Source organism: Pezoporus wallicus, unplaced genomic scaffold, assembly GCF_028554395.1.
Source record: "Pezoporus wallicus isolate ANWC-B61680 ecotype Strahan unplaced genomic scaffold, APGP_CSIRO_Pwel_v1 contig_8714, whole genome shotgun sequence".
Lineage (NCBI taxonomy): Eukaryota > Metazoa > Chordata > Aves > Psittaciformes > Psittacidae > Pezoporus > Pezoporus wallicus.
This window is the reverse complement of record NW_026635695.1, coordinates 1009799-1034341: the sequence shown is the minus strand read 5'-3', so window position 1 is coordinate 1034341 and position 24543 is coordinate 1009799. Positions and strand designations below refer to the sequence as shown.

Below are 24543 nucleotides of genomic sequence, written 5' to 3'. Positions count from 1 at the left end.
GTTCTAGGAGGGAGAAAGTGAACAAGGCTGGGAACTACATGATCTACAAGGCAGCATTTCCTGACAGGTACTGGGAAATAACTGGGAGACAAAAGCAGTAAAACACAGCAATGAAAACATGCGTTCACCTGCAAATACTGGTGAACCACTGCAATCAGTGATGCAAAACTGACCCGTGAACCACCTGAACGTTCTTACACTCAAACCAGAGCCCCACTGAGGCATCTCTTCGGCTGCTTCTTGTCCTACTCCCACCGCAGCACCTGAATGCAAACAGGCACCCAAGCAGAAAATAAATGACCAGGAGATCAGAGCCCCAGAGAACATCCCTCAGGGAAAGCAGCAATAAATGTGCTGCTGCAGTCACCACTCCCAGGCAATGCAGAAAACAGCAGCACCCAGCAGCGCCCCAAACATCTGCTAAGATGCTCCACTAACACAGCGCAGCATTTATGAGCAGTTAACAAACAGCGATACTTTGTTCACAGCACCAAGGCTTGTAGAAACATGTCCACTCTAATATTTCCAAAGGAAGAATGGGTAAGTACCACAGATTCATTGTTGACAATTAAGACAATGAATGTGACATTTAAACTACGCAGTGCTCCACAGCATGAAAGGACAATATCGCATTTTAGCTCTTACATTCACAAAAAACAATTAACAGAGCCAGCTGGTAACATACTTGACCTTCTGATACAACATTCATGTCTACCTCTTGGCCCTTCTCCCATAACAGTAATAGGAAGAGTCACAACCAGTATAGTTGTTGTTTGGACTGATAAATCTCCCCACTATTTTGCATTGCACCAAAGGCCATTATTTGTACAACCCAAAGTAAGAGCAATTGCAGGCATGCTATAAAAAGCTGACCTATTTACACTCTTTATTTGTCAAGGCATCACCACCAAATGTGAACTAATACTGGATTGTGCACAACAGTTTTCCAAGCAGAGTTAAAAATCAGATCTTAAAAGAGATACCAGAAGTGAATCTCCACCAGCTACTGCAGTTTTCACAAGCTGATATCAGCAATTATTATATTGCAAAAGCCATCAGTCGAACATTTTGAGTTCAAGGACTGACTTGCTAAAAATATACTCTGTAAAATGCTGGATAAAGATAGATCTGAATCTTAACCAAATCACTGCAGAGTAAGAGGCTTCTGGAGAGATGCAGGTAAACAGCACACAACTATATGTGATCAAAACCCTTTTAAAATCTAACAGGAACTTGGATTGGAGATCACAAGAAAATAACTATATGCCAAGTTCATTTATATCTCATGGAATACTTTGGGACTTTCATCATGCTTTTCAGTAAGAAAACAGGAACTTGGCTGCAGTGAAAACAATATCTTAAAATGAGCTTATTTCCAAAATTAACGTATGTGCAATGCCTGATAGGTGGAAACGTCACCAGGCTCCGCTTTGAATAACTGAAATCTGCAATACCAATGTGAAGAGCTTTGAAAGTCTCCCAAATTTGTTAAATAATATTACTGCCAATTCCATTTGCACAATGAGCCAAGTCATTCTAAAGCTTCTGCATTCAAACGTTCAAAAAGCAAACACACAAAAATAATAGGAGGGACACCATGTCGCACACCCACCGAGCCAGAACTCCCCAGATAAAGTTAAGCTGCACACCAGAGCCAGGGACCGGGCTCACGGCGGTGACTGGAAGGATGAGATTACAAAGAGTATATGTTATTTTAACTGAAAAGATCAGTAGATGAGTACTTGCTGTGTAAATCCAGCAGTTTCTGACAGTCCCCTGTACTCAGGGTAATTCTTGTCATTTATTGTGCAATTATTTTTCTCACTTTTATTTAGGTTTTAGAAAAACAGGCCCTCTGCTAAACAACAGGGAACTGTAAGGACACAGAATGCACAGCATGGCAAGAGGAAGGGAATGAGATAATAACACAGTCCTGCAGGGTAATTTAATCTGAGACAAGCAGTGAGTAGTATAAAAAAGAAGGTGAAAAAAAAGGCAAGGTCTCCTATGCAAAAATAAAGAGAAATTGAACATTTCGATGCCAGGTGTTGGGTCTCAGGCTTAATTTTTCTTCCTCCCCCTCCTAAAACAGCTCAGGAGGAAAAGGTTTAGCTGGCAAGAAGAGGTCTCAACTCTCTGAATAAGCCAAAAGCAATTCTGAACCTTTAATGCTTAAGCACTGCTGGTTCTAGACAGGGTTGAGACAAAATCTCACCTGAGGCAGAGGCGCACGTTGAGACAAGGACATGGAAACCGAGAAATACAGAATGGGCACCAGCGATAGGAAGAAAAAGAAACCACAACAATGAGTTTAGAGAGGAGGACCCCTGGAGCAAGCTGGACCCTGGGGGAGGTAGGGTGAAGTGAGGCAGAAGTGGCCATACGAGCACGGGCTGTTCATATCTGCTCCAGCACAACCGCATGTTCTCAGACTTCCCCACCCCTCTCTTCTCAGCAAATATCCTTAACCCACCAGCAAAGCACCCAGCTCCTTCCCCCTGCAGCTGCTTTGCTCACATTCAGCATCTACCTTAATTGTTAATAACTGCATGAATTAGGTTTTCTATGCAAGTTATTAATCCTATGGCAGCTGGTTGGTCTCAGCAGTGACCAACACTGCTTTCCACAGAGCAGACAGGTGAAGGACCAGAGATTTCCAACAGTTCCATCATTTATTCTTTTAAATCAGAGACCCCTGCAGCTATGCACAGAGGTGCCCTATATAAAGGTGTGAACTTATCACCTCTGCTCTCATCTTCATTTCCCACTTCCCTCCTCCTTCCCTTTGATTCACAGCAACAGTGCCCTGGCCCCTTTCACACGGCCACTCTGGCTGCGAACACAAGAACCGAAAAGAAAACAAAAGAATACATTCATATCATCCCCGAGGAAACAGAAATGCTCCTCCACATTTCCTTCTCAGTTTGACACATCATGCTGCTCCCCCTTTGATGGCTTTCCTTGTTCCAAATTGGGCTGCGGCTTGCTTCGAAGTTTTACTTTGGAAGACGAAGTCCCGCAGTATCACATCTCACCCTCAGACCCTCTCCCCCGCCTTTCCTCTCCACAACCCCTGGATATTTGGTGCAGAAAGCACACAGCTTGTCAGGTGGTTAAAGTTAAAAACAAAAGCAAAAACCTGTCATGCTGCTTGTTTTCTTGTTATTTTGCCTTCTGGTGTGATAGATCCACAGGGTAACTAACACTGTCTGGATTGCTTCCTCTTTAGTGCTGATCTATTTTAACAGGTTGTTCACTGATTTTTGTCTAGGACAAGCAGAGAGATGTGCAACACATTTACTCTCCTTCCTTTTTCATTATTAAAGCAATTATCTTTCCACTGTATTTTGGTCTCCCCAGTAGCCCCTGAAACTTTGGTGCTCACCACCAACTTGCCTGAACACCACTCTCGAGGGACACCCAAGACCACACTGTGCTCCATGCTGAGCCTAAGTTATGGCATTTTAACAATACAGAGGTTTTCTTCCAAAATCCTTTTTAAACAAACAAAGGTTCCTCTCTTCCCCTCACCCCACCCCATGTTCACAAACAAGCATCAGATGCCATCAATTCACTTTGTACCTAAGCTTTTGATCTGGCTACACTTTGATTTTCAGTACTCACTTTTGACAAGGAAGGGAATAAGAGCCCCATTTTTGTGACATTAATAGAGGCTTTTCTGCTGTGGTAATTTATTTGTGCTCTGCTAATAATTTTCTGCTGATCTGTGTAGATTCTTAGTGACAAGACACAGGAGAACAGGACAGACTGTCAAAACATGGTTTCCATCACCTTGAAGGTTTTTCCAGGGGCCTGAGGTAGTGTGGGATGCTGCTCCCATTTGCCCTCATGGGTAAATGGGACTGTGCAGGGCACCCATGCTCAGGCTGGGAGAGGAAAATGCACTGGGTGGAGAAGACGGCAGCTTGTAAGAACAAGGAAAAGGCATCACTAAGAAGCTTACATACAAAACATTACTAAAAAGGGCAAGTCAAAGACAGCAGAGGTGGGGAAAAGCAATGTTTCTGGGCAACAGCTCCATCCTGCTAGATGCTCCTCTGAGATCTTGCTGAAGCATGTGGCAGACAAAAGCTTTAGTAGCCATTTTAATGCAAATCAACTGTATAAAACATAACCTGGTATTTCACATTCCTCTATTCCCACAAGGGCACAATCATTCTCTCTGAGCCCTTGGGAGCCTCCTCACCTCCTCAGCCTTTGTACAAGAGCAGAACCATCCTGCCCTGTGCTCCTCAGTATCACAAGGAAGGATGAGAAGAGAGGTGCTGAGGGCAGCGCACCCAGCTGAGCACATTACAGCAAAAACCAGGCTGAAAAGACTGATCTGCAGCACCACAACCGGCCCATGCGTAGTGCAAGGCAGCCAGGCGCTAGTGACTGTTACTTTACCTAATGACTCAACTTGAACGAAGGATGTGCACCATCCCACCAGCACCGCTGGAGACCTTTCCCATCAGCTTTCGTGATGAGAAAAGCATTTGAAGAGGAGCTCCAAAAGACCCACAGTGGTCAGAGCTGAAAGATACCAGCAAGTTGGCATCACAGAACCCCTATCACTCCTACCCACAGCCCATATCCCTTCTCCAAAGAGGGCTGCACGCTCCCAGCTGTCAGTCCCTGTCGAGCTCCACGGCAGACGCACGCTTGCCGTGCGCTTTGCGGCAGGGAAAGCAGGAGTGAGAATAACAGGCACCTCGCCGCCAGGAGGTGTGACAAATCCTTGGCAGAGCACAAACCCAAAAGCAGCCTTAAAGTCAGCAACAGGCATCTGACAGCTCTGAAAAGAGCCTCCTCGGTGTTCCCGTGTCTTTACAATGCTCTGCCTGGGCAGCTGAGGGAGGTGGGGAGCATTGATGTGCTGGGAACACACTGTTTGGCAGGTAGATCCAGGGCAAACCCAAGTGCATTATCCTTGATCCAAGCATTGTTAGGTATTTGGTACATCGCTGCTTTTCCTTCCAGCTAAGCGACTTTATATGGTTGCTCATGTAAAATTAAGCTTAATGCGGCATTAAGATTCCACAAAATTATGCCTGGAGATGAGGAAACAAAGTGAACTCCGAGTAGCAACTAAGCCTGTATTGATTTTTAGCTGCGTTTCTCTATCATTGTTACTAAGCTGGTGACACTGTGAAGGGCACAATTATTTATGTTTCATCAAATTAGTAAGTAATTCAAATCCCTGACAAAATCTCAAGCAAAAATTGCTTTCACTTCCACAGAAAGTCCTTCTGACACTGGAATTGTTCACTTACCCTTGGAAGGGCACTGTAAGAAAACAAGGACTTCACAGGAAAAATGAAAAGCTATGCAAGAGAAATTCAAAACCAGCTCACCACCCATTAGTACCATCCCTATAGCTAACTGAGGGTCACTGGATATGTCACCATTATGGGGACAGGCCAGCATGGGTGCTCTGTATGGCATGGTGCAGACTGGAGTTCCCATATAGGACTGGGCCATCTAGCAGTACCACAAGGCAAATGAAATGAGGAGGATGATGAGTGCCTGTGTGAGTAACTTCCTCTTTGCAACTGAATGATTGTGAGGAAGAAGTGACTGTCCAGCACAGCTCAAGGAGGATGCTCTGCTGTTTGGAGGGAGAGGGTTACAGAAAACCAAAGAAGCCTTAAATGAGTAAAGTGAGGTCACACCTTACATAAGGTGTGTTGAGATGAGGCACATGGGAGGAGTGAAGCTGAGTGGTTGGTGATCCCTTCAGGCAACAGAGGATATAAGAGAACAGTCTAACTTAATACCAAGGTAGTTATCTCAATGTTCATACGTATTCTTGATTTCTGCATTACAGATGTGTGCCTCTGTATTCTGATGACCACCAAAAACCAACACGAGCAAGGAAATGTTATAAAATGCAAAGAAACTTAAGGTTTCAATTTTGCCTTTCTCTAGGTCCTTTTGTTGGATCCCTGCTTGATCCAACCACTCTATCCAAAAACCACAACAGTTTTCCACTGCATTTCAGCCAAAAAGTCCATGTTGCTTTAGGGTCCCAGTCAAACGCAGCCAAACGGAAGGCAGGAAGCACCTTTTCAGATAAATTCATAAAATTCTGCTTATGTAAGATATAAGCTTATTACATCAAGAAAAGAAATGACAGCATCTGGAATAAAAGCTCACATCTTTACTATTACTCTATATAATAATATTGAAAGAGAGATATGAGATGAGAACCCTTCACTGATGCATTCCGTCAATATTTAAGTTAAAGAGAACAATTTCTTTGAACAACAACTTTGTAGGAGGAAATTCCCTTACTCCAACCACCAAAAGAACGTTAGAAGCGGCCTTTAATCAGGGCCTTTGAAACAGGAAGGAAAGCAAGATTTTCCTCTTTTTCTTCCTTAATGTTTTGAAAAGGAAACAAGCTATTGAAATATATCAAGCGATTTCCTTTACTTGAAACACTAGCAGCCTTCTGTGCACTGCGAGCCAAAAAAAAATAAACGCCTTTTATCCCCCCAGATTTTGCTATGGGTAGGCAGCACCAAGACAGACTAATCATGATGTGGTCAGGGAAGCACAACCTTGGGACTGTGACACATCCTACCCAAAGAAGTATTTTTGACAATGGAATAATACTCTTCAGAGACACTGGTGTGATTATCCACTTGTGGCTATTTTGGCTGCAGCAGCAAGGAGCAAGAGAAGGCGCAGGGAGGTGGCTAAAACACTGCTGCATTTGCAGGAGGTAAAGAGTCTTGAAGTACAAGGCAGGTAGAAAACAAGCTAAAAGAGATCCTGGTCCAGTTAAATGGCTGCTTGATCTCAGTGTCAAACTGTGCAGCCACGGAAAAAACCTTGCAGACCAGCTCATCCTCTCTCTACTTTTGCTAGCCTGCTTTGTTACTCAGTGGGAACTAGATACTGACATCTATTGGCTGGGAGTACCTAGCAGTATTCCAGCAGCTGCCTTTTGAATGAGATATTAAAACTTTACAAATCATTATATTAAAATCTGACAAGAGCACTTTGGGAACTGGAGCATCTTGATGCCATTGCTAATGATGTGTTACCCGTGGTAAGGTTTCAAGAAAATTCCCAAGTAAAAACTGGTTCTAAAAGTATAAAATACATTAATATTTATTTCAGTACCTTCTATGAGTTCAAGGTAATAGGTTTATATTCATCAGAACAGCCGAATGATCGTATTTATGTCAGCATGAGAAAGATGTTCATCTGCTGCACAGTTTAATTAATTTTCATAGATAGTTAATTTTCTGTTTCATTATCAGCTCCCTAAATTTGAAAGACAATTTATAAACAAATAGAAACTTCAGAGAGGAGTATTTTTAGAGCAAGGAGAAGATAAATAGCAGGAGTGAAGCATCAACACTGCCTTCGAAGTACTAATATGAATGATATATTGCAGTAGAGTTTGATTGATAACTTACGCATTCCCGAGCACTGACTGAAAAGAAACAAATTGCTTACTGTTAACCCCAAACCATTTTCAGGTAACAAATGACTCTGATCTTTACCAATCAAATAATAGCTGTGATGCCCTTAAATATCAGTGAATGAGGAATGTGCAGGCTCACCGTGTCCTTCCGGGAGTGACCTGATCCCTTAAGGACAATATTCCTGCCCTTCTCCCCTTCCCAGCAAGAAGAAAGTTTAAGTAGCTACTTACCATGATGTACGACGCCCTTCAACCCATGGATAATGGGATCCAGCGCTGGATTGTCCCTCTGACTGACCTATGAGCACAGGATACAGGATTGGTTACATCTATCCTGGCATCAGGGAGAACAGTCTCAGTTTAATCTTCTAAAGAGTTAAAAAAAGAGATGTTATCTAACAAGCTGCTTAGTTCTCACATTTACAGTGGCTCTTCAACAAATGCCAAAGCTTCATGCCACAGTAAAATAAAGAAGGTTAAATCAAGTGTCCTCTAAATTCATTAAAACATTAGCCATACTATCAGCCCAGCAAAAAGCCGCCCCTAAAACCAGAGTTGACTTTTCTCTACTTCTGCTTTCACAGAGGAAAACTGCTGTGATAAACAGAATTTATCTCAGATCAGTTCACCCCTTACTGACAGAGGAATAAATCTCCTGTTGCCGGTGGAATCGGTGAAGCTGGATCCCTCTCAGCCGTAATGGAGCTGGGCCTTGGCATCTCTTCACTATTCAGATTTTTGCATTTATTTAATGTAGTGTCACTTGGACAAGGGAGAGAGAAAAAACCTTTGTGAGAGGATCTAGAAGAAATCTCTGATTTTTGACAATGCAATTGCCTGCACCGCCAGACCAAAGCCTGGTATCTTGCACTATTTCTTCTATCACCCAGCAATCATCTGTAACCTCTGCAACAGTGAAACCTAGCACCAGAGAGAGGAGGGGAAGGCAGGAGGAAGGATTAAACCTGTTGAAGTCCACAACTCACAAATTAAACCTATCACTTCAGCACTTGCAACACAGCCAAGGAATTTACAACCAATAATGCAATTTTTTAAACCGTTTGCTTCTTTAGAGCTATTGAAGGGAGATAACTCCCAATTCCTGTGACCATGTTCCATTTTTAACACACTTCTCAATTTACTTTTAGGAAATAAATACTGGTTTGGTCCTCATTCATGGGGCACATCTTTCTTACTTTTTTGACCCTGGTCAGCATCAGAAGCCTGAGCAGTGTTGATCATTTTTGGACAGACTGCTCTCAGTGGGCACACACATCAAAAGCAACAGAGCTCCTCTGGACTTTGCTGCCTGCCCAGGATCTCAATGTCATGAGGAAAACCAGACCTGGATTCCACTGTGGGCACATATTAACATATGGGGAACAGAATGCAGACAAAAGAAAATAGCCCTGACAGGGGACCTTGAGCCCCACAGGGAACACACTTTGGCACAAAGTGCAGGACCAGCTTCGAGGGCACTCTTACGAAGGGGACATCACTGACAACAGCACATCTGAAAATGTTTTATTGTAAAAACCATCCAAAATTTTAATGGTGTGAGGAGAACACTGGAAGCCACTGCCCAAGTTTCACAAGCACAAGCATGTTTCTTCTCATCCTTTCTCCCCATGACTAATTAGGAATCTTAGAAACCTCATTATGTTCTTAGCCAACTGCGCTGAAAAAACCCACAACAAACCACCTTTCTTTTCTCTATTTGGCCTTTGAAGTACTCTGCTGTGTTCAGGACACGTTTTCGTGCTCTTGTCTAGAGACAAAACGGTTGTGTTCAGTTTGGTGTTTTAAAGGGAAATTGAAGATCCCTTTCTCATCGCAGTACTCCAGAAGTTCCAACAATCAGGTAGGGCAAGATACACAATAAAATTATGAAAGTAGCAACAGCAGCTTTGATATATACACAGCTTAGATGTTACTGACAATAATATTATGGGCCCTGAAGGCTGTAAACTCTTTGAAGCATGAACTTTTATACGGCCAAAGGGGAGGCTCTGTACGTTTTGGATGCTGTATAAATAATAATCACAGTACACTGGACCCAATGACCCACTTTGTAGGTTCTGTCTGGCTTCTGGCAAATGAACAGTAAACACTAAAAATGCAGAGCTGTTGCAAGACATGTTCCTACATCTTTTCCATTTATTCAGGTTTCTCCAAGCCATGGCTGCCACTTAAAAACCGAAGAATCATTAAAAAAAAAAAAACACAATTTAATACAAGACTTTAAAAAAACCTTGCATTGGGCTTGAAAAATGTTTTACTTTTTGTTGCTTAAGCGTAAGTAGGAAAGAGTTTGCTTTGTTTCTATTTCTGGTGACAGCTGCAATCGGTTTGAAGAAAGCAAATAGATGGAAAGAATCCTAAAGGTTAAAACTCTTCCTTTTGGGATTTTCTGTCAAAGTAGATCAATCCTTAATCTTAGTCTTGTCAGTGCCCCTTTAATCTGGCGAGGTGCTGTGTGCCTCAGTAGATCCTGCTATGCAACCTATTTGATAGTATATTCTGCAAATGTGCTATGCTCTTCAACAGCATGAAATCAACAGTCGTGTTATTTCTCTGAGACCTGGCAAGTAAATGCTCCATGGACTTGTAATCATGTTTTCTCTGAGGGTATGGGGAGTGGAATCTCGTGTTTCTTTAAAAATCACATGCAAACTAGTACCACTTGTGGAGATGGCAATTCAGACCTGTATGGGATATTCTCTTATTTTCCTTCGAGATGCTTCTCCCCTTTTCCCCAGCTACTCACACACTGCTCTCCTGCACTCCTCTACAACTGTTTCAGGATCTTGGCAAGACCATTAGAAATTTCCTGAAACTTTTCTCATTCTGTGGAATGGTTCAAGCTTCAGAGCAAACCTTTTCTTACAGCTTTTTTGCTTCAAGTTCTTCAAAGCCCCAAACCACCTTGAATTTTCTTCCTTTTATTTCTTTTCTTTTTTTTTTTTTTTTTCCCACTGCTCTGTATCATTTTTCTGCCTGTGTTCATAGAGAAACAGAGGTTTAGAGAAACCCAAAATGCCAAGTTCTATCCCTACTGCTGTACGCCTCTGGTTTAACTGGCCTGGAGCTGGTTGAGATCAGAGGTTCACCCATACAAGAATCCTGCCTCTGACAACAGCTGATACTTAAAAGAAGGGGGGAAAAATACGCTGAAGGAAAAAGGGACAAAAATATCTACAATAAGAAGCGTCCTTCTGACCTCCTTTATGATTCCATGTCATGAAGCTTGAGCTTGTAACCTACAAACTGTTTTCATCTTCCTCTGTTACATAACATATATTAGAGCAAAGTATTTTTTATTATCTTATGAATATATCCCTCAGGAAAATAAGAAAGAATTCTTCAGATTGACTTTACAAGCCACATTTCTCAAGGTGCCTTGGCTGCAGGGTTAGAGAAGGACCACACATCTGTAACTGGGTCTCAGCGCCTGGGCTTCACCCAACACACAAAGCTGCGGAAAGCTTTTCTTTTCCTGTGAGCTACAAGCAATGACTTTCCCTCTCCTTCAAGAGGCCAACACAGAAGAAACACCACGAATGAGAACTTCCCAAGCACAGGAATTTCATGCACAAACACAAATCTGCTATGCTGCAAGTCATGACCGTGCTGCATAGCAAATCTGAATAGACAGATGGAAAACCATCCTGAAATTGCCCTAAAATACCCACAGTACCACTATGACAAATGTTTCCTGAACAACACGCTTTTGCTAAAGACCAACACTCTATAGGCTTGCAGTAAACAGGATAAATAATGCTTGCGTGCATCATTTATAATTGGAAAATGCCTGTAATCCTCTTCAGCAGGAATAAATAGGTAACTATCACATCAAGCACAAGGGAAAAATAAACAGAGATACCATTAAGCAGTTACCTGTGCTAACAGAGCACTCACCATAGGGTAAATATAGGAGGAACATGTCATGAGGAAGCAAAATCTCTTTGTTTAGCATACCCTTTGGGTGACTTCAGTACCCGGTGCACCTGCTGTTCCAAGTAGAATGAATGGCTTGATGTTAATGCAGTGAACAAAACAAGTGTTTAAATATAGGAAAAGGTAATGCCCGAGTGACTCCATCCTGCACTCATAAACTAGAGATGTTCTTCAGTTGAAGTCATGGTGGAAATCATTACCCCAGACAGCTTGCATTTACTTACAGCTACCACATCTAATGTGGGGACTGAGAGATGATTCATTCCTCGGTGAACAGGGCTGATCAGTCATGAACTCTATTGACAACAGTGTTAACACCTTTCAGCAGCACAGCCTGTTGTCACCTTGCTTTAAAGTGCTATTCCTACAGCTTACCCTTAGTGTCGACAGGGCAGGTGGCAGGCCAAGCACCGTATCAGGATAATGTTATTAACACTTCAAGAAGGAAAGTTCCAGCAAAGGAGCAGAGCAGAAGTGCGAGAAGAGGACAGGCAGCACCACAGCTGACCGTGGGCACCAAGGTACTACCCTATAGAAAGTCCCTATGTTACAGCAGTACTAAGTTTAGCATATCCTGATGAGTTAAAAACCAGTTCTCATTATCTATCATTCATTGTATCAAGCAGCTGAAGCTCTCTGTTAAGCTGATTATTTTATAGGCCAAACTCAGAACCTCCTCAAGCCTCTTATTTTACAAAATCAGCAGACCTGTAAAGCGTTAAAATTTATGCCACATGCTATAGAATTTAAACCATATGGTAGAGTCATATGAGTAATCCATGACCTGTCTTTCTGCTGGAAACAGCTCTATAAAGCAGAAAAACACCAGAAGTCTCAGGCAAAAATTTTGAGCTTTCAATGCTTATTTTAGGAACAGAAACAAATAAAACCAGGGGAAGCCCCAAATACACACTGAGGCAGTTAGAGAAGCCACACAGCAACACCAGATCTTATCTCCAAGACCCCTGCCCAAAGGGTCAGACTCCCCCCCATTTCCCATGGCTCTGGGCAGCCTCTCCAAAAGCCAAGTTGTCCTCCCACCAAGCAACACGAGAAGGGCTGGGGAAAGCACCACAAAACTCTCTAACAATCGCTGGTAGTAGTGACCCTGTGAAAAGCCGGTGAATACTAATAGCTTGAACAGCTCAGGAGTAAAGAATACACTTTTCTTTTTAAAACGTGAAAGGGATCTGTTGCATTCAACAAAAGGTTGTGTGGAAAAACGAGCAGAAGAAACCCCAACTACTTGGGGTGACATGAAATACAGATTTCTCTCTCATTTCCAGCTTAAAAAAAATACGGCATTTAGACTTATTAAACTGTCATAAATTTGCAGCAACTGCTTTCAAGCTCATTAAACGGGCTCACAGACAGTACCGCAAAGCATCTCCAAACAAAGCAGAATGCCATAGTCGGTGATATTGAAAGGCAAAATGACACACATTTTGTGCAAGTCAGAGGAAAATGAATGGCAACAATTTTGTGACACAGTACCTGAGCCTTTCCCCTCCAAACAGTGCTATGATTTACTTTTCTCTCCCACTGCAACATCTGGCCCTTGACTTGGGAACTAAATCTTCTATCTATCAAGCCTTACCCATCTGCTAAGTAAAATGGCCAAGACAATCTGCATGCCTTGAATCTGATATAGCCAGCTGCTCCCAGAGTGCTGGGGCATTAACATCCAGAGACCATCCTCTTGTGCTGTAAAGGATGGTGTCTGCCAAGGATGAACGACTACATACTTAACCGTAGCAGCTGAAGCCAGTGACAATGGCTGACACAGAGAGGTGCCAATGTGTCAAATTCTACCTTCAATCACAGCGGTGAAAGTCAAAGGTAATATTCCCCTGACCACGCGCCTTCAGCTCCCATTCAGCCTGCGGTTAAGATCTAAAGCTCACCAGCCACGTTCCCAAATCTCCAAACGCTCTGTACAAACAACTAAGAAGAAAAAGAAAACTGTTATTAATTAACTAGGTTGCAGAGATTAAATTGTCCTATAGGGTTTCAGGACAATCAACACGGTTAAACAATTTCTTCTCTTATCAGTGTTGGGCAGGTGCCAGTCCTCAATCCCTACGGGAAGAACCTGATTTTCACTGTTTTAGAGCAGGAATGAGAAGAATCCCATTAATGTGAACATTATGCCACACAATATGTATTTTAACATTACAGCAACAGATTTCAAAGAATCCAAGATAAGCACAGTCCAAAAAACCATACTTCTCTCAGCAAAGGGAAAGTACTTGGCACATTTCTTGTGAAACTCTTCAAATTCATGTATTTGGGGCCAAATTATTTTAGAGCTATCTAAAAGCTTGGGTAGGTCCTACTCCTAACCCTTGCAAAAAATGATGCTTTAATCCTGCATTGGTCTGCAGCATTGAGAAAGGATACACATCCTGGCTTTGTGGTATGCACCCTTCAGCTTTACACAAAGTCCATTGTCTCAGCAATCTCTCTTCTCCCTTTTGAAGTCCACACTGCAAAAGCTGGTTGTGGATAAATATTTCTTAAATGTTTCTGAACAAAAGGAAGTGAAAGATTTCAGCCAGATCTGGAACGTGGATGAACAGATATGAAAAGTTTACATAAGCTTTGCTTTGAAATACAGTAAAATATATTTATTTGTACCTTTTCAGGAAAACACCAGCTAAAACCACAGCACACTGAGCTATCTGTGAAGGCAAAAAAAATGCCTACAGAGCTCCTAACACAGTGATAAGCTAGGTTTGGTGCTCTTAAGTTTTTCATCTTTACAAGCACTAAATGATCCAAGAATGATATATGCTGCTCCTCCACAGATGATATTTTCTTCCATCTCCCCCATATATGCTATAATTGCACATCTCTCTTATGAATTGATGCAAAAGGACAAATCTGGCCAAGAGCCTGCAGCCTGACAGGGGTAAGCTGGGAGACAGAAAGCATTTGCTGTGTAATGAATGGACTGCCCAAAGTAAGTATCCTGCAGAATATGTTTATAAGGGAAAACAAGAAATGGCAACAGCCCCCTTAACACTTCAAGTTGCTGCTCATGTGTAAGATCAGGGAGAATAACAGGTACTTGGGCAAGATGTGACTCTGAATCTTATGCTGGCACATGTGCTATTTCACACGGATACAGCCACGACCTTTGATTTTTCTAACAATGCTCATTAGAGCTGAGCTTGCCTTTGCCTACGGCAACTGGTTTCAGGTTCAGTGATTTGAAGGCAAATTCTGTTGAGTTAAATCCTGGATTTGGTCTTCAAGTGTTAATAATCCTGCTATGAATAAAAATACACTGAAGTCACAGAGGTGCATTACACTGGCGGCGGAGGTGTTTCTACATGTCTCATTCACTATGGTGTTTGAAGAGAGGGGAAAAAAGAAGATAATGAGTCTTCCCATTATTATTTTAAATAGAGTAATGGGTGTGCATTGATCCTTCTAGCTAATTCCACTTTGAATAATACATCATTCTGACTGAAAGCTTGCAGTGATGTATTAACTTCATACTTCATCACAACTTTGGAGGGTATCTACAGTGAGATATTAACTAGCAGTGCCAAACAGGAAGCTGCTCTTTTTCCTTTTTTTTTTCTTTTTCAGGTCCAAAATGGTTTTAAAAGCTATTGAGCTGACTTTGGGATCAGGTGTCCTGGCTGTCCCGCAACTTTGGTGTAGTGCAATGCAGCTGCATGCAATCACAGCTCTTCTCAGCCTTAACTCACCCTCTCTGTCGTTTTGTACCTGCTGCTTCTAGACCCAGGTTAATTACAGACAACCTGGGACAAGGACGGGACAAGCTTGGTTATAGATCAGAAACTGCCACATTCACTATGTCCAGTAGGGATGCTTGAAAATGCAAGCACAGTCACTCTTACACCAAAGGTTGGCTGAAATATTAGTGCCATAAAAAGAGCAAAGGGACAGCATGGGCTACCTCAGAATGTGTAGCAGAATTTGCACTAGAAAGACTGCCTCAAAGAAACCACAAGCATGAAGCTCAGGTAGAATTAAGTACTGCTCAGTAACTCAGCTCAGAGTATGCTGTGTTTGTGCACATTGAGCTCATTTGTTAGCAGATAGAAACATTGATCCTGTATTGTAGATATGCTGGCAGCTGAGGAATCAGCTCCTCAGGCTGAGGAAGACTTTGCAGCCCCCCCTCTGCAGCATTACCTCCATTCACTTTAAGATTTGCAACCTCCATGATAGTAAGAATCAGCCGGCAATGTATTTTCCTTTCTTCTTGTAAGCCACTTATTTGCCCAGACTTTGACTCACTCCATTGATAAGGTAGGCATTAATTTCCCCAAAGCATCCTTGCACTTCAAAAGCATGATAGAGCCAATTCACTGCAAGTGAACAGCACATTCAATTAACAAATTATTGAAAGATCTTAATATGCATATATCTGAGGCAAAATGAAAGATAGCTGCAGCCCAAAAGCACAATCTCATTAGTAGCAGGAGAATGTCTAAGATAGAAAGCCCTGTAAAAGACAAGAGAATGCGACTGCAACACAGAGGAGAGACAGCTTCAGGGGCAGATTCTCAAAGCTGGGAAAGCTTGATTGATAGACTTTACCATCTGCAGCTGCGCAAAAGGCTGGAGTAGCTGCAAGTTTATTTAAAGCAATTTTGGTGCACTGAGCCTACTTGTTCTCCTTTGAGGAAATAATATGATTTCTTCATAGAGCATGTAAGTCTACTTATTTAAACAGCAGTGTGCAAGATCTCTCAATCCTACCAGCAGTTCAGCTGGAAAAATGACACACCAGGGGGTAACATTTTATCAGGATGGAGGCTATTTTATAAAAACTGCCATCAGTTATAAACTGTTCTCACCATTTCAGTTTAAGGAAAAAAAAAAAAGCCCAGAGAAAAGGAATTGGGTTTCTGTTAGAGTTCCTACATCTGCTCAATTTACGGGAGTTTTTAGGTAAAAATAACCATTTTGACCTACGTATGGAGGAAAACGAAATGGTGCAATGAAAAAAAATGATAGCGAGCACTGCAGCCAGATCATCCTCCAGCACCCACTCTTTGACATACAGCTTTGCACGTCTGGAGAGGCTAAACTCAAAACTGTGAAACCAAGGATGGCAGTTAGCTTTCCTTTTCGCCTGCTCCTGGCTTGAATTTGGTACAGACGTGTGCAACTGAGGAAACAGGATCTTCAGCTTTTTCTTTTGCCTTTTTTAAAATAAAACAATTAATTTTGGTGGCAAAACAAAAAAAAAGTGCTGGGCAAAGCGCAAAGGGTGGAAGGGAACGGCTCAGATGGCCATCTGGAACCCATTCTTCTGCAGGGGGGTTTAATTTAATTGCCCCAGCTAAGCTCACCTAGGATGCAGCGGAGATTTCCAGCCTTTTCCCTCTCTTCCAGCCAACACAAAGGATTTTGGTGAGACAGGTCACAACAATCACCCCTTTAAAACTAAGAAAAAGAGTCTTTCAGCTTTCCAACATCTTTCTTTCATTCTACATGAAAAGTCCCAGCCTTGCCCTCAGCTCACTTCCCAACAGCAGCGGCTCCCTCCAGCATCTATGAGTCACAGACACAAAGGATGCAGAAATGTCAATTAAGTTACACAGCCACTTCCCCAATGACAACCACACCTCAGTTCACAATTAAATTACAAATCCAGTGAAAACAAACTGGTTTAGGGCAGATTTTGTTTTAATCTCCTGCTCTGAAACATCAAGATCCAACACAGTTTTCTTGCCATTCCGTCTACCTCATTTTTAAGGCGTGAACTGACCTATTCAAATTGCTGCTGGAATTACCGCTACAGCAAATTCCCCATGTCTAATGGAGCAGCCATGGGAAGGAAGGACTCTCAGGCGTCTTTGCAGTACAAGAACCCAGTGGTGTATCATTAATAGCTTTCTGGCACAAGAGGACAAGTCTGTCAACTATGATACATCTTCGTATTTCTCTTTCAAGCATGTTCTTCCATTTTTACTTCTCATCTCTAAATTTCCAGTGTCATTTAAGTTCTTGCAGATGTCTGCAGCTTTGCAAAATGCTATGAACTTGCACAGTTCAGTGCTCACGGTACCTAAGGCAGAAAGCACCGGCTAATCCTCAGAGTTTCCTCACTTCTGCCTCTGCTCTCATTTCTGAGCTGCCTTCCTCTTCCATCACTCACCCGCCACATCCTCCCCATTCTCTCTTCCCACCCAAGGAGCTGTTTCTGTCTCCTCCACATTACAGCATACTGTCTTCCCAAACCGTGCCACATACGCCATTGTGCACCTTTGCATGATGCTGCCACCTCCTCCTCTCTACCCACTGCCTCCTGCCCCACCAAGGAAGTCCCTGTGCCCTTCTAACCTGAACTGGACATCTTTCATGGAGAAAGGAAAAAGAAGTAGCCTTGGCTACTGAGGGTGGCAAGTAGGCTCATCCAGGGGAAGCTTGGATGCCAGCACATAGGCTACCATGGATGCCATAGCTACTGGGCATTTTAGCATGAGGTGTCCCTGCCCATGGCAGGGGAGTTGGAACTGGATGATCTTAAGGTCCTTTCCAACCCAAACCATTCTATGATTCTATGACGTGCAGATGCTCTAAGAGCTGCATCCTTGACCCAGAGAGGATACGAGCAGGAGGGCAGTCACAGCAGTAAAGAAGCAGCTGAGGCAGTCCTCATCTCAATCTCCTTCAAGCCATGGAATTGAGAGTGGCAGGATGTGGCCTGCAATTCTCTTCTCAGCTGCTTCTAACCTACTCAAGTTCCTGCAACCACGAAAGTACAGCTCAAAACCACCCTAGTTCACCTGGTGTAACACTACATACAAGAGTGAGGCTCATATGTCAAGCTGTTTATTTTTCACTTGGTAAGAATGACCCAACAACTCAGTTCCTCACAAAAACATTTCAACAAGTATCATGGCTTGTGTTTAGAGGAAATGGGGAAATTATTGTGCAGGAAAAAAGCTCTTAGAACACAAGTGCATTAAAAGCCTGGGAAACATTCAGTTTGTGGCAGCAGTTTCTTCCTCTTGAAATACAAAGAAATACAAAAAACTAACATGACATGTATGCTTGTTTCAAGATGTTCTACATTTCAGCAGTGGCAAAGTGAATGCTATTCAATCACTGTGTGTAGCTGATAGTCTTAAAGCCACAGAACTCCTCAGGATGCTCTAGCCTTCATGCCTCTGCTCCACAGGCTTCTTAGAGCTTTTTGGTGCTCCTGTGGAGCATGACCCATCTATGGAGGGGGTTTTCAAGCTCTGTCTCTGGTCAGGAAGCCCTCCTCCTACACGGGATAGAACTTCAAAACCGACAGAATCTAAAAATCTCAGTGAAGGCACAAGAGAAGAAATAAAATGCAACTGAACACGATTTTAAACAAAACTTAAAACATCGTTAGAACAAAAAGTGCTCTTTGAACAAGTCTAGTCTGACCCAGAGCAGTGAAGATGCTTCCTGCAGGTGGGTATACACAGGAATGCTCTCAGGAAGTATCTCCCACCTCCTTTCCTCTCTCACACACTCTCAATGTGTTTGCCAGAGAACCTGCCTATTAATTTGAGGTATTTGCTTCCTTCTTTTTTACTTCTTTTCACACCCCAGTGCTTTAAATCCCGGGTGTCCACAGATCATGTAGCTGGTTGTGATCCTATCACCAATGCTGTAGCCAGTCAGCTGGACCACCAAGGTTCCTAGCACATACTTTGCCAATACCCCAGTTTTGGTACCCACCTGTAGAAGAGTTTTTTTCTCTTTCTTAGAAAAGTTTCTTATCTCAAAACCTGAGAGGCTGCGATAGTCCTTTGATGTCACCACCTTCATACAACCACCTGTGACTGACACTACAACCTGCATTAGGTTTTTCCATGCCAAAAGCTTGAGCTGGTATGGAGCAAGCTAAAAAGCCAATGCTCTGTAAGGGCAGTCCTCAGAGGGCTGGCACAGAGGGACATATTCACTGCCAGGTTGCACAGGCAATTCTCCCCAAAATGCCTGAGAGCCAGCACTGTCTGAATTCCAACCCAGCTGTACCATGCACACGAGGAGCACCGCACTGATGGCTGCTGTGAGGATGAGATGTTTTCCAGAGCTCAAAAGCTTGATGACATAGCAGCCCATGTTCTCTGCAGACTGGTCACTGACCCCATGACACTGGTAGGACACACCAGCATTTGTAGCTCTGTCTGCACTCAGATTTAAGAAGGGCAGGAAACATTTTAATATATGGCATAAGAAAGACATAAAAAACCCTTCTATTTTTAGAGGGAAGACACTACTTACATGCCTCAGATGAAATGTCAGCAGTAATGAAGGAATAAAGAGGGTACTTCCTAAAAGGCAGGTAGGCATAGGTTGGACACTTGCAACATAAATGCAGCATTAAAAAATATTGCTTCTGACACAAGAACAGCTGACAGAGATAATCTCCATAGCTAAGCATGAATTTATATAGCCTTTCAGCAGCTCTATTAGACAGGTGTGGCAGCACGCACACATCAAGGTTCTCTCAACCCAAGTGCCCATACGGCCCTACAGCACACCGAGGTGGTGCCACCAGCCCAGGCATCACCCCCTCTCCCACCACCGTCTGCCCACAGAGTGGTATCAGTATCCACCTGAGCAGCAGTGAAGAGCAGATCTAGGTAATGAGGGAATTCTGAGTCAAAAATGATGGGTGTTTCCATCCACAACACAAGGACCACCAAACAGTTCTATGCAGAAGGGTTTAAAAGCCAGCTTTACTTCTTGGCCTTTAATTCCCTGCCCAATTTATGAGAAGAGACAAGTCTAGCCATAAGGCGGGGTGGGCCGTGTGTGATTAGAGAAAGTAAGCTTATTAGCTGAAAGATGATAAATCTCTGTAGATAGCTGGAATAGCAGAAGGCAACAGTTTGCTTAGCCATATCACTGGTAATGAGTTGGCAAGAGGAGAGCATTCCAAAACATTAACCTAAAGCTTAATTTGACTGGTATGCACTTGGGGAGAGTACTTAACAAAACCGGTTCACCCAAGATGAGGAACTATCTGTCTGCTTATGCCTTCCACAAAATGCAGCAGGATATAAAAGCCTGTGTTTTTAGCAGTTGAGAATACAAACTGCAGGGGAAAAAAAAAACCCCTGCCTTTGAGAAGTGATTGATGTAGTCTAATCATGTTTCACACAAGAGCATTTCAAATTATGTTGGATGTTTTTATAGGATCTAGACATGATAAAGAAGGTTTGCAAGGTGGGAAGGTAGGCAGGGGGAGGAAGGAGTAAGAAAATAGCTTTATGTTGACTGCTTCTAATACACAGGCATGTGCATAATGCCATACAAACCACAGATAAATTAATAATAAGAAATAATCACTAGCTTAACAGTTTGGGTTATGAAGCTTTGCTTTCTAATCAATGCTCACTCATATAGCTGTCTTAAATATTGACCTGGTAGAATGATCCTGAGAGAAAGTTAATATCAAAAGAGGTGATTTAATTCAATCATCCTGATTCCTGCATAGCATGATCCTATTTCTTCAACATGCCAGAAAGCAGTAACTTAAGTGAAGCTTACAGATCAGCTAATATATTTACGGCCTTAAAATGCAACACACTAAAAAATACACTGAGATCCGAAGTTAATCTCTTTTAGCAATATTCTTGCAGCAAGTAAAGATGAATTTTATGCTGAAAAAGAAATCCATTTTATCATGAGCAAGACTGAGCTTTCTAATAACCAAGCTACTTTCTAATGTGGTACATCATTTTACTTTAGTCATAAAGACCAGTTTGCCAAATCTCCAGTTAGGCTTCATTTGATACAGTACAGATGTTGCAAACCCAATACCTCCTTTCAGAAAGTCTATTTACTCTTGATAATTACTACATTAGGATGCATTTTTGATGCGCGGAAATGGCACGGTTACAATCAGCACCTAAATACTTTTCTGATGGTATCAGCCAGGCAGCTCTTCCTTGGCTTTTCCATACTCCCAGAGCTGGGAAACACCGCAAGCTCATAGGAAAAATCCTGCTCCATCTTGCAAGCCTCTGAAAACTCACTGCTCAGAGGTGCTGTGAACAGATTTAAGCAATCTTTGTCTAACAGGTATTTCAATTTTCTCCATAGAATAAGATGGTGATTGGCATTCTTAGCTCATCTCTATCTCCAGTAAAGCTTAATGTGCATAAAAGCGCATCCCAGATTCTTTGTTGGTTTTGTTCTGGGAACCCTGCTTCTAGCGCATGTGAACATAAAACAAAGGGAGGTTTAATATCACTCAAACTGGGACCATTTAGCTCATTTCAGACCCATCACCTCAGTAGGATTAGTGAGCTTCTCAGTTAATCTCAGATGTAGAACATACATCTCAAAGCTACTAAAATCATGCTGTAAAAGGGTTCCCAAGTTTACACACCTGTATCCCCACCCTAATAACTTTAAGATTCCTGATTTAGATTCACAGGAGGTAAAACATCAGATACAGGGATTGCTCTGGGCAAGCCGCCATCTCGGCTGCAGAATAATTTGGGGGGTAATATGCCATCAGCATTATCAGTTAAGCCATCAGCCATACATACAAATATCTGCCACTGCGCAAATACATAAAGAAAGGGTCCAGACTAGACTCTGATCTACTTCCATTGCCTTTCTTTGACCTCTGGAAAGAAAACCACCAGTTTGGAAAACCCTGGATAAACATCTCTCCCATTATCCTGCAGCACAGAAACTCCAGATGAGAAAAACCAGAAACAACTCGACCCTCTGTCAGTAACCTGTAACACTGGATTTACAGTGATTTAGGGCAGATCATAATTAAATTACTGAGGGATACCTTCCTGCATGCTCGCTCTGCATCATGCGTAATGTTCGGGAATTTGACAAGAAACCACATGCGTATCACTGATAATTACTGGGGCGGTGCTTCCATGGACACACCAACCTCACACAAACCCGTGCTGTCCACAGTAGGGCTAGGCAGCACCCGCTGTTCCCAAACACTCCTCTTCCCTCCCTTGCATGCTTCCATGCTTTCCCACCACAAGTCATCTGGGAAAAACATACTGATATTTCAGCTGGACCTGTTGTGTGACTTGGCCAGGGGTGGATGAGGTGGGCAGCAGGCAAAGGCAGAACTAGGATGGCTCTGTACCCGCCTCACTGGCCGTACAAAAGTGACACGTTCCATTTATTTGTACAAGGTGAGCCCTAAGTGATTCTTACATCTTGCAGCAACCTATTAACGAAAAGAGACTTTGTGAATGGGGTATGCGGGTAAACACTTCAAACAAATACATCAATTATGCATAGTCGGCATACTTTTCCTACCTTAGGGATCAAGCTGAAACGAGACTAAAGAATTATGTTTTATTTGTATTAAAAATGTATTAGCTGCTGTCTGAGAAGGTTTTCTAGAACATTTGGTATGCTACCCAGGAAATTCTGTCTGAAGCTTGAACTGTTTATTATTGCCAATACTAGGAGAAACTTGGCACTGTTATATCTTGGAACAACAGTAATAATTCTTCAGGCAGAACAGCTTAAATTTAATAAGAATAACTTTTTTACCTGAGCCAGAAGATCTAAAGGCAAAGGTAGCCCCAATTTTACCCATCTATTTTATACATTCAGACTTTACAACCAATCTCTCTTTTATGGCACAAAGTGAAACTAGGCAATCATTTATGAATAGATCCTGTGCTCATCCTCACTTAAAACGTGCCATAACACTAACTGGTAACCAGAGACATATGAAGTCTCTACCATTTCATGGAAGATACAGAGGATGAAAACAAGTGTAATTTTTCTAAGGTGTGCACAAATCCTGTGCAAAATCCCGCAGAACTGGGCAATGTGTGAACTAGAAAGCAGGAGTTTCCTAAGATTTAGATTTCTCCCCGTGTGTACAATGAAAGTAAACCACATGTAATATACTTGATAAGTCCCTCCAGGTTTGAGGCCTGGATGGCTACAGAGGATGGCTTTTGAAGAAAGAGAAATTGAATTAGATTTAAAGAAAGGCAGGCAGACAGGCATTAAAAAGTCATCTTCCTGGAATCCAGGCTGGATGTTCAACAACAGGGAGAAAACAGGGACTTATCAAAGGCAGCTGCTGCATTTGGGAGAAAGGAAAGGAGATGAACGTACAGCTTTACTTCTCCTTTGTAAATATGACCACATCTAGCAAAACTCTCTGAAGACTTGAGTAGCAAAAAATAGATGCTTTACTTCCAGCTTCTCTCACTCTCCTTTTCCTAACAATAAAGGTCAAGTCAAAATGCACCAGATTTGGAACATGAAAGAAGAAAGGGGATGAACCAATCGTTACTATCACAGAGAGGAGAAGAGGTACTTGCAGCAAAGAAAACAAGCCACATTCAATGACTCCTCAATGCTCAGAGACACAAAGACAGACTCTGTTGTCCCTTCTCTAAAGCAGACAACTGGCGAGTGACAGGACCCACGTGAGGGCTGGGGGTCCCTCCACTTTGACCCAGCTTTTACGGCATCCAGCTCCTGGTCTGCTTTGTGGTGTCTGATAAAGTGACAAAGTGATGCTAACAACAAAGCACAGCAGAGAGGAAAATGCAGAAAGCATTACTGTAGTTAGGGAACTAATTTGCTTTTTAGTCTAATGGTTATAATCGGCAGACTTCCTGAGTATCAATCTTCCTAAACCACAGAGCGGGTGAGATTACACACTGACAACTGTAAGTTTTACATATAAGACATTTAAAGCATCATTTTCAGGAGACTGGCAATGAAAACTCCACAAGATATTCTAACAATTTAAAGGTTTTTATGTATATTTTGGGGGGTGTTGTTTGGTTTGGGTTTTTTCTTGTGATTATTTTGTTGAAGACAGGATATTTTTAAATCACAGAGAAGTAAATTACTGTGTTTAAGATGCTGACACCCGGCACTACAAATATTCCTAAACTGATTCCTTTTTTGAACTTTTGAACATCAAGGGTGAAAAGAAGGAGAGGGAGACAAAAGAATACACAAATGCTGATTAAGTTCTAAGGGCAAGTTATTCAAATAAAAACACTAAAATATAAGGGGGCAATTATTGGAATTAAGGCTAACAAATTGGTGTGTAATTTAATGAAGTAAATTAATAATGGCATCCCACTTGGGATTAATCATAATACATTAATCAATTGAGAAGCACTGAGAAAGGAAAAAAA

General features: G+C 42.3%; 1 protein-coding gene across 3 annotated transcripts in view; it reads right to left on the bottom strand.

Annotated features, from left to right (window-relative positions):
- Window positions 1-24543, bottom strand: part of PTPRG (protein tyrosine phosphatase receptor type G) — a 404577-nt gene that overhangs the window by 104221 nt on the left and 275813 nt on the right. For all 3 annotated transcript variants that reach the window (XM_057397343.1, XM_057397341.1, XM_057397342.1), the window contains exon 7: window positions 7673-7739. In XM_057397343.1, the coding sequence (XP_057253326.1) occupies window positions 7673-7739 (67 nt within the window). The remainder of the gene's footprint in view (window positions 1-7672; window positions 7740-24543) is intronic.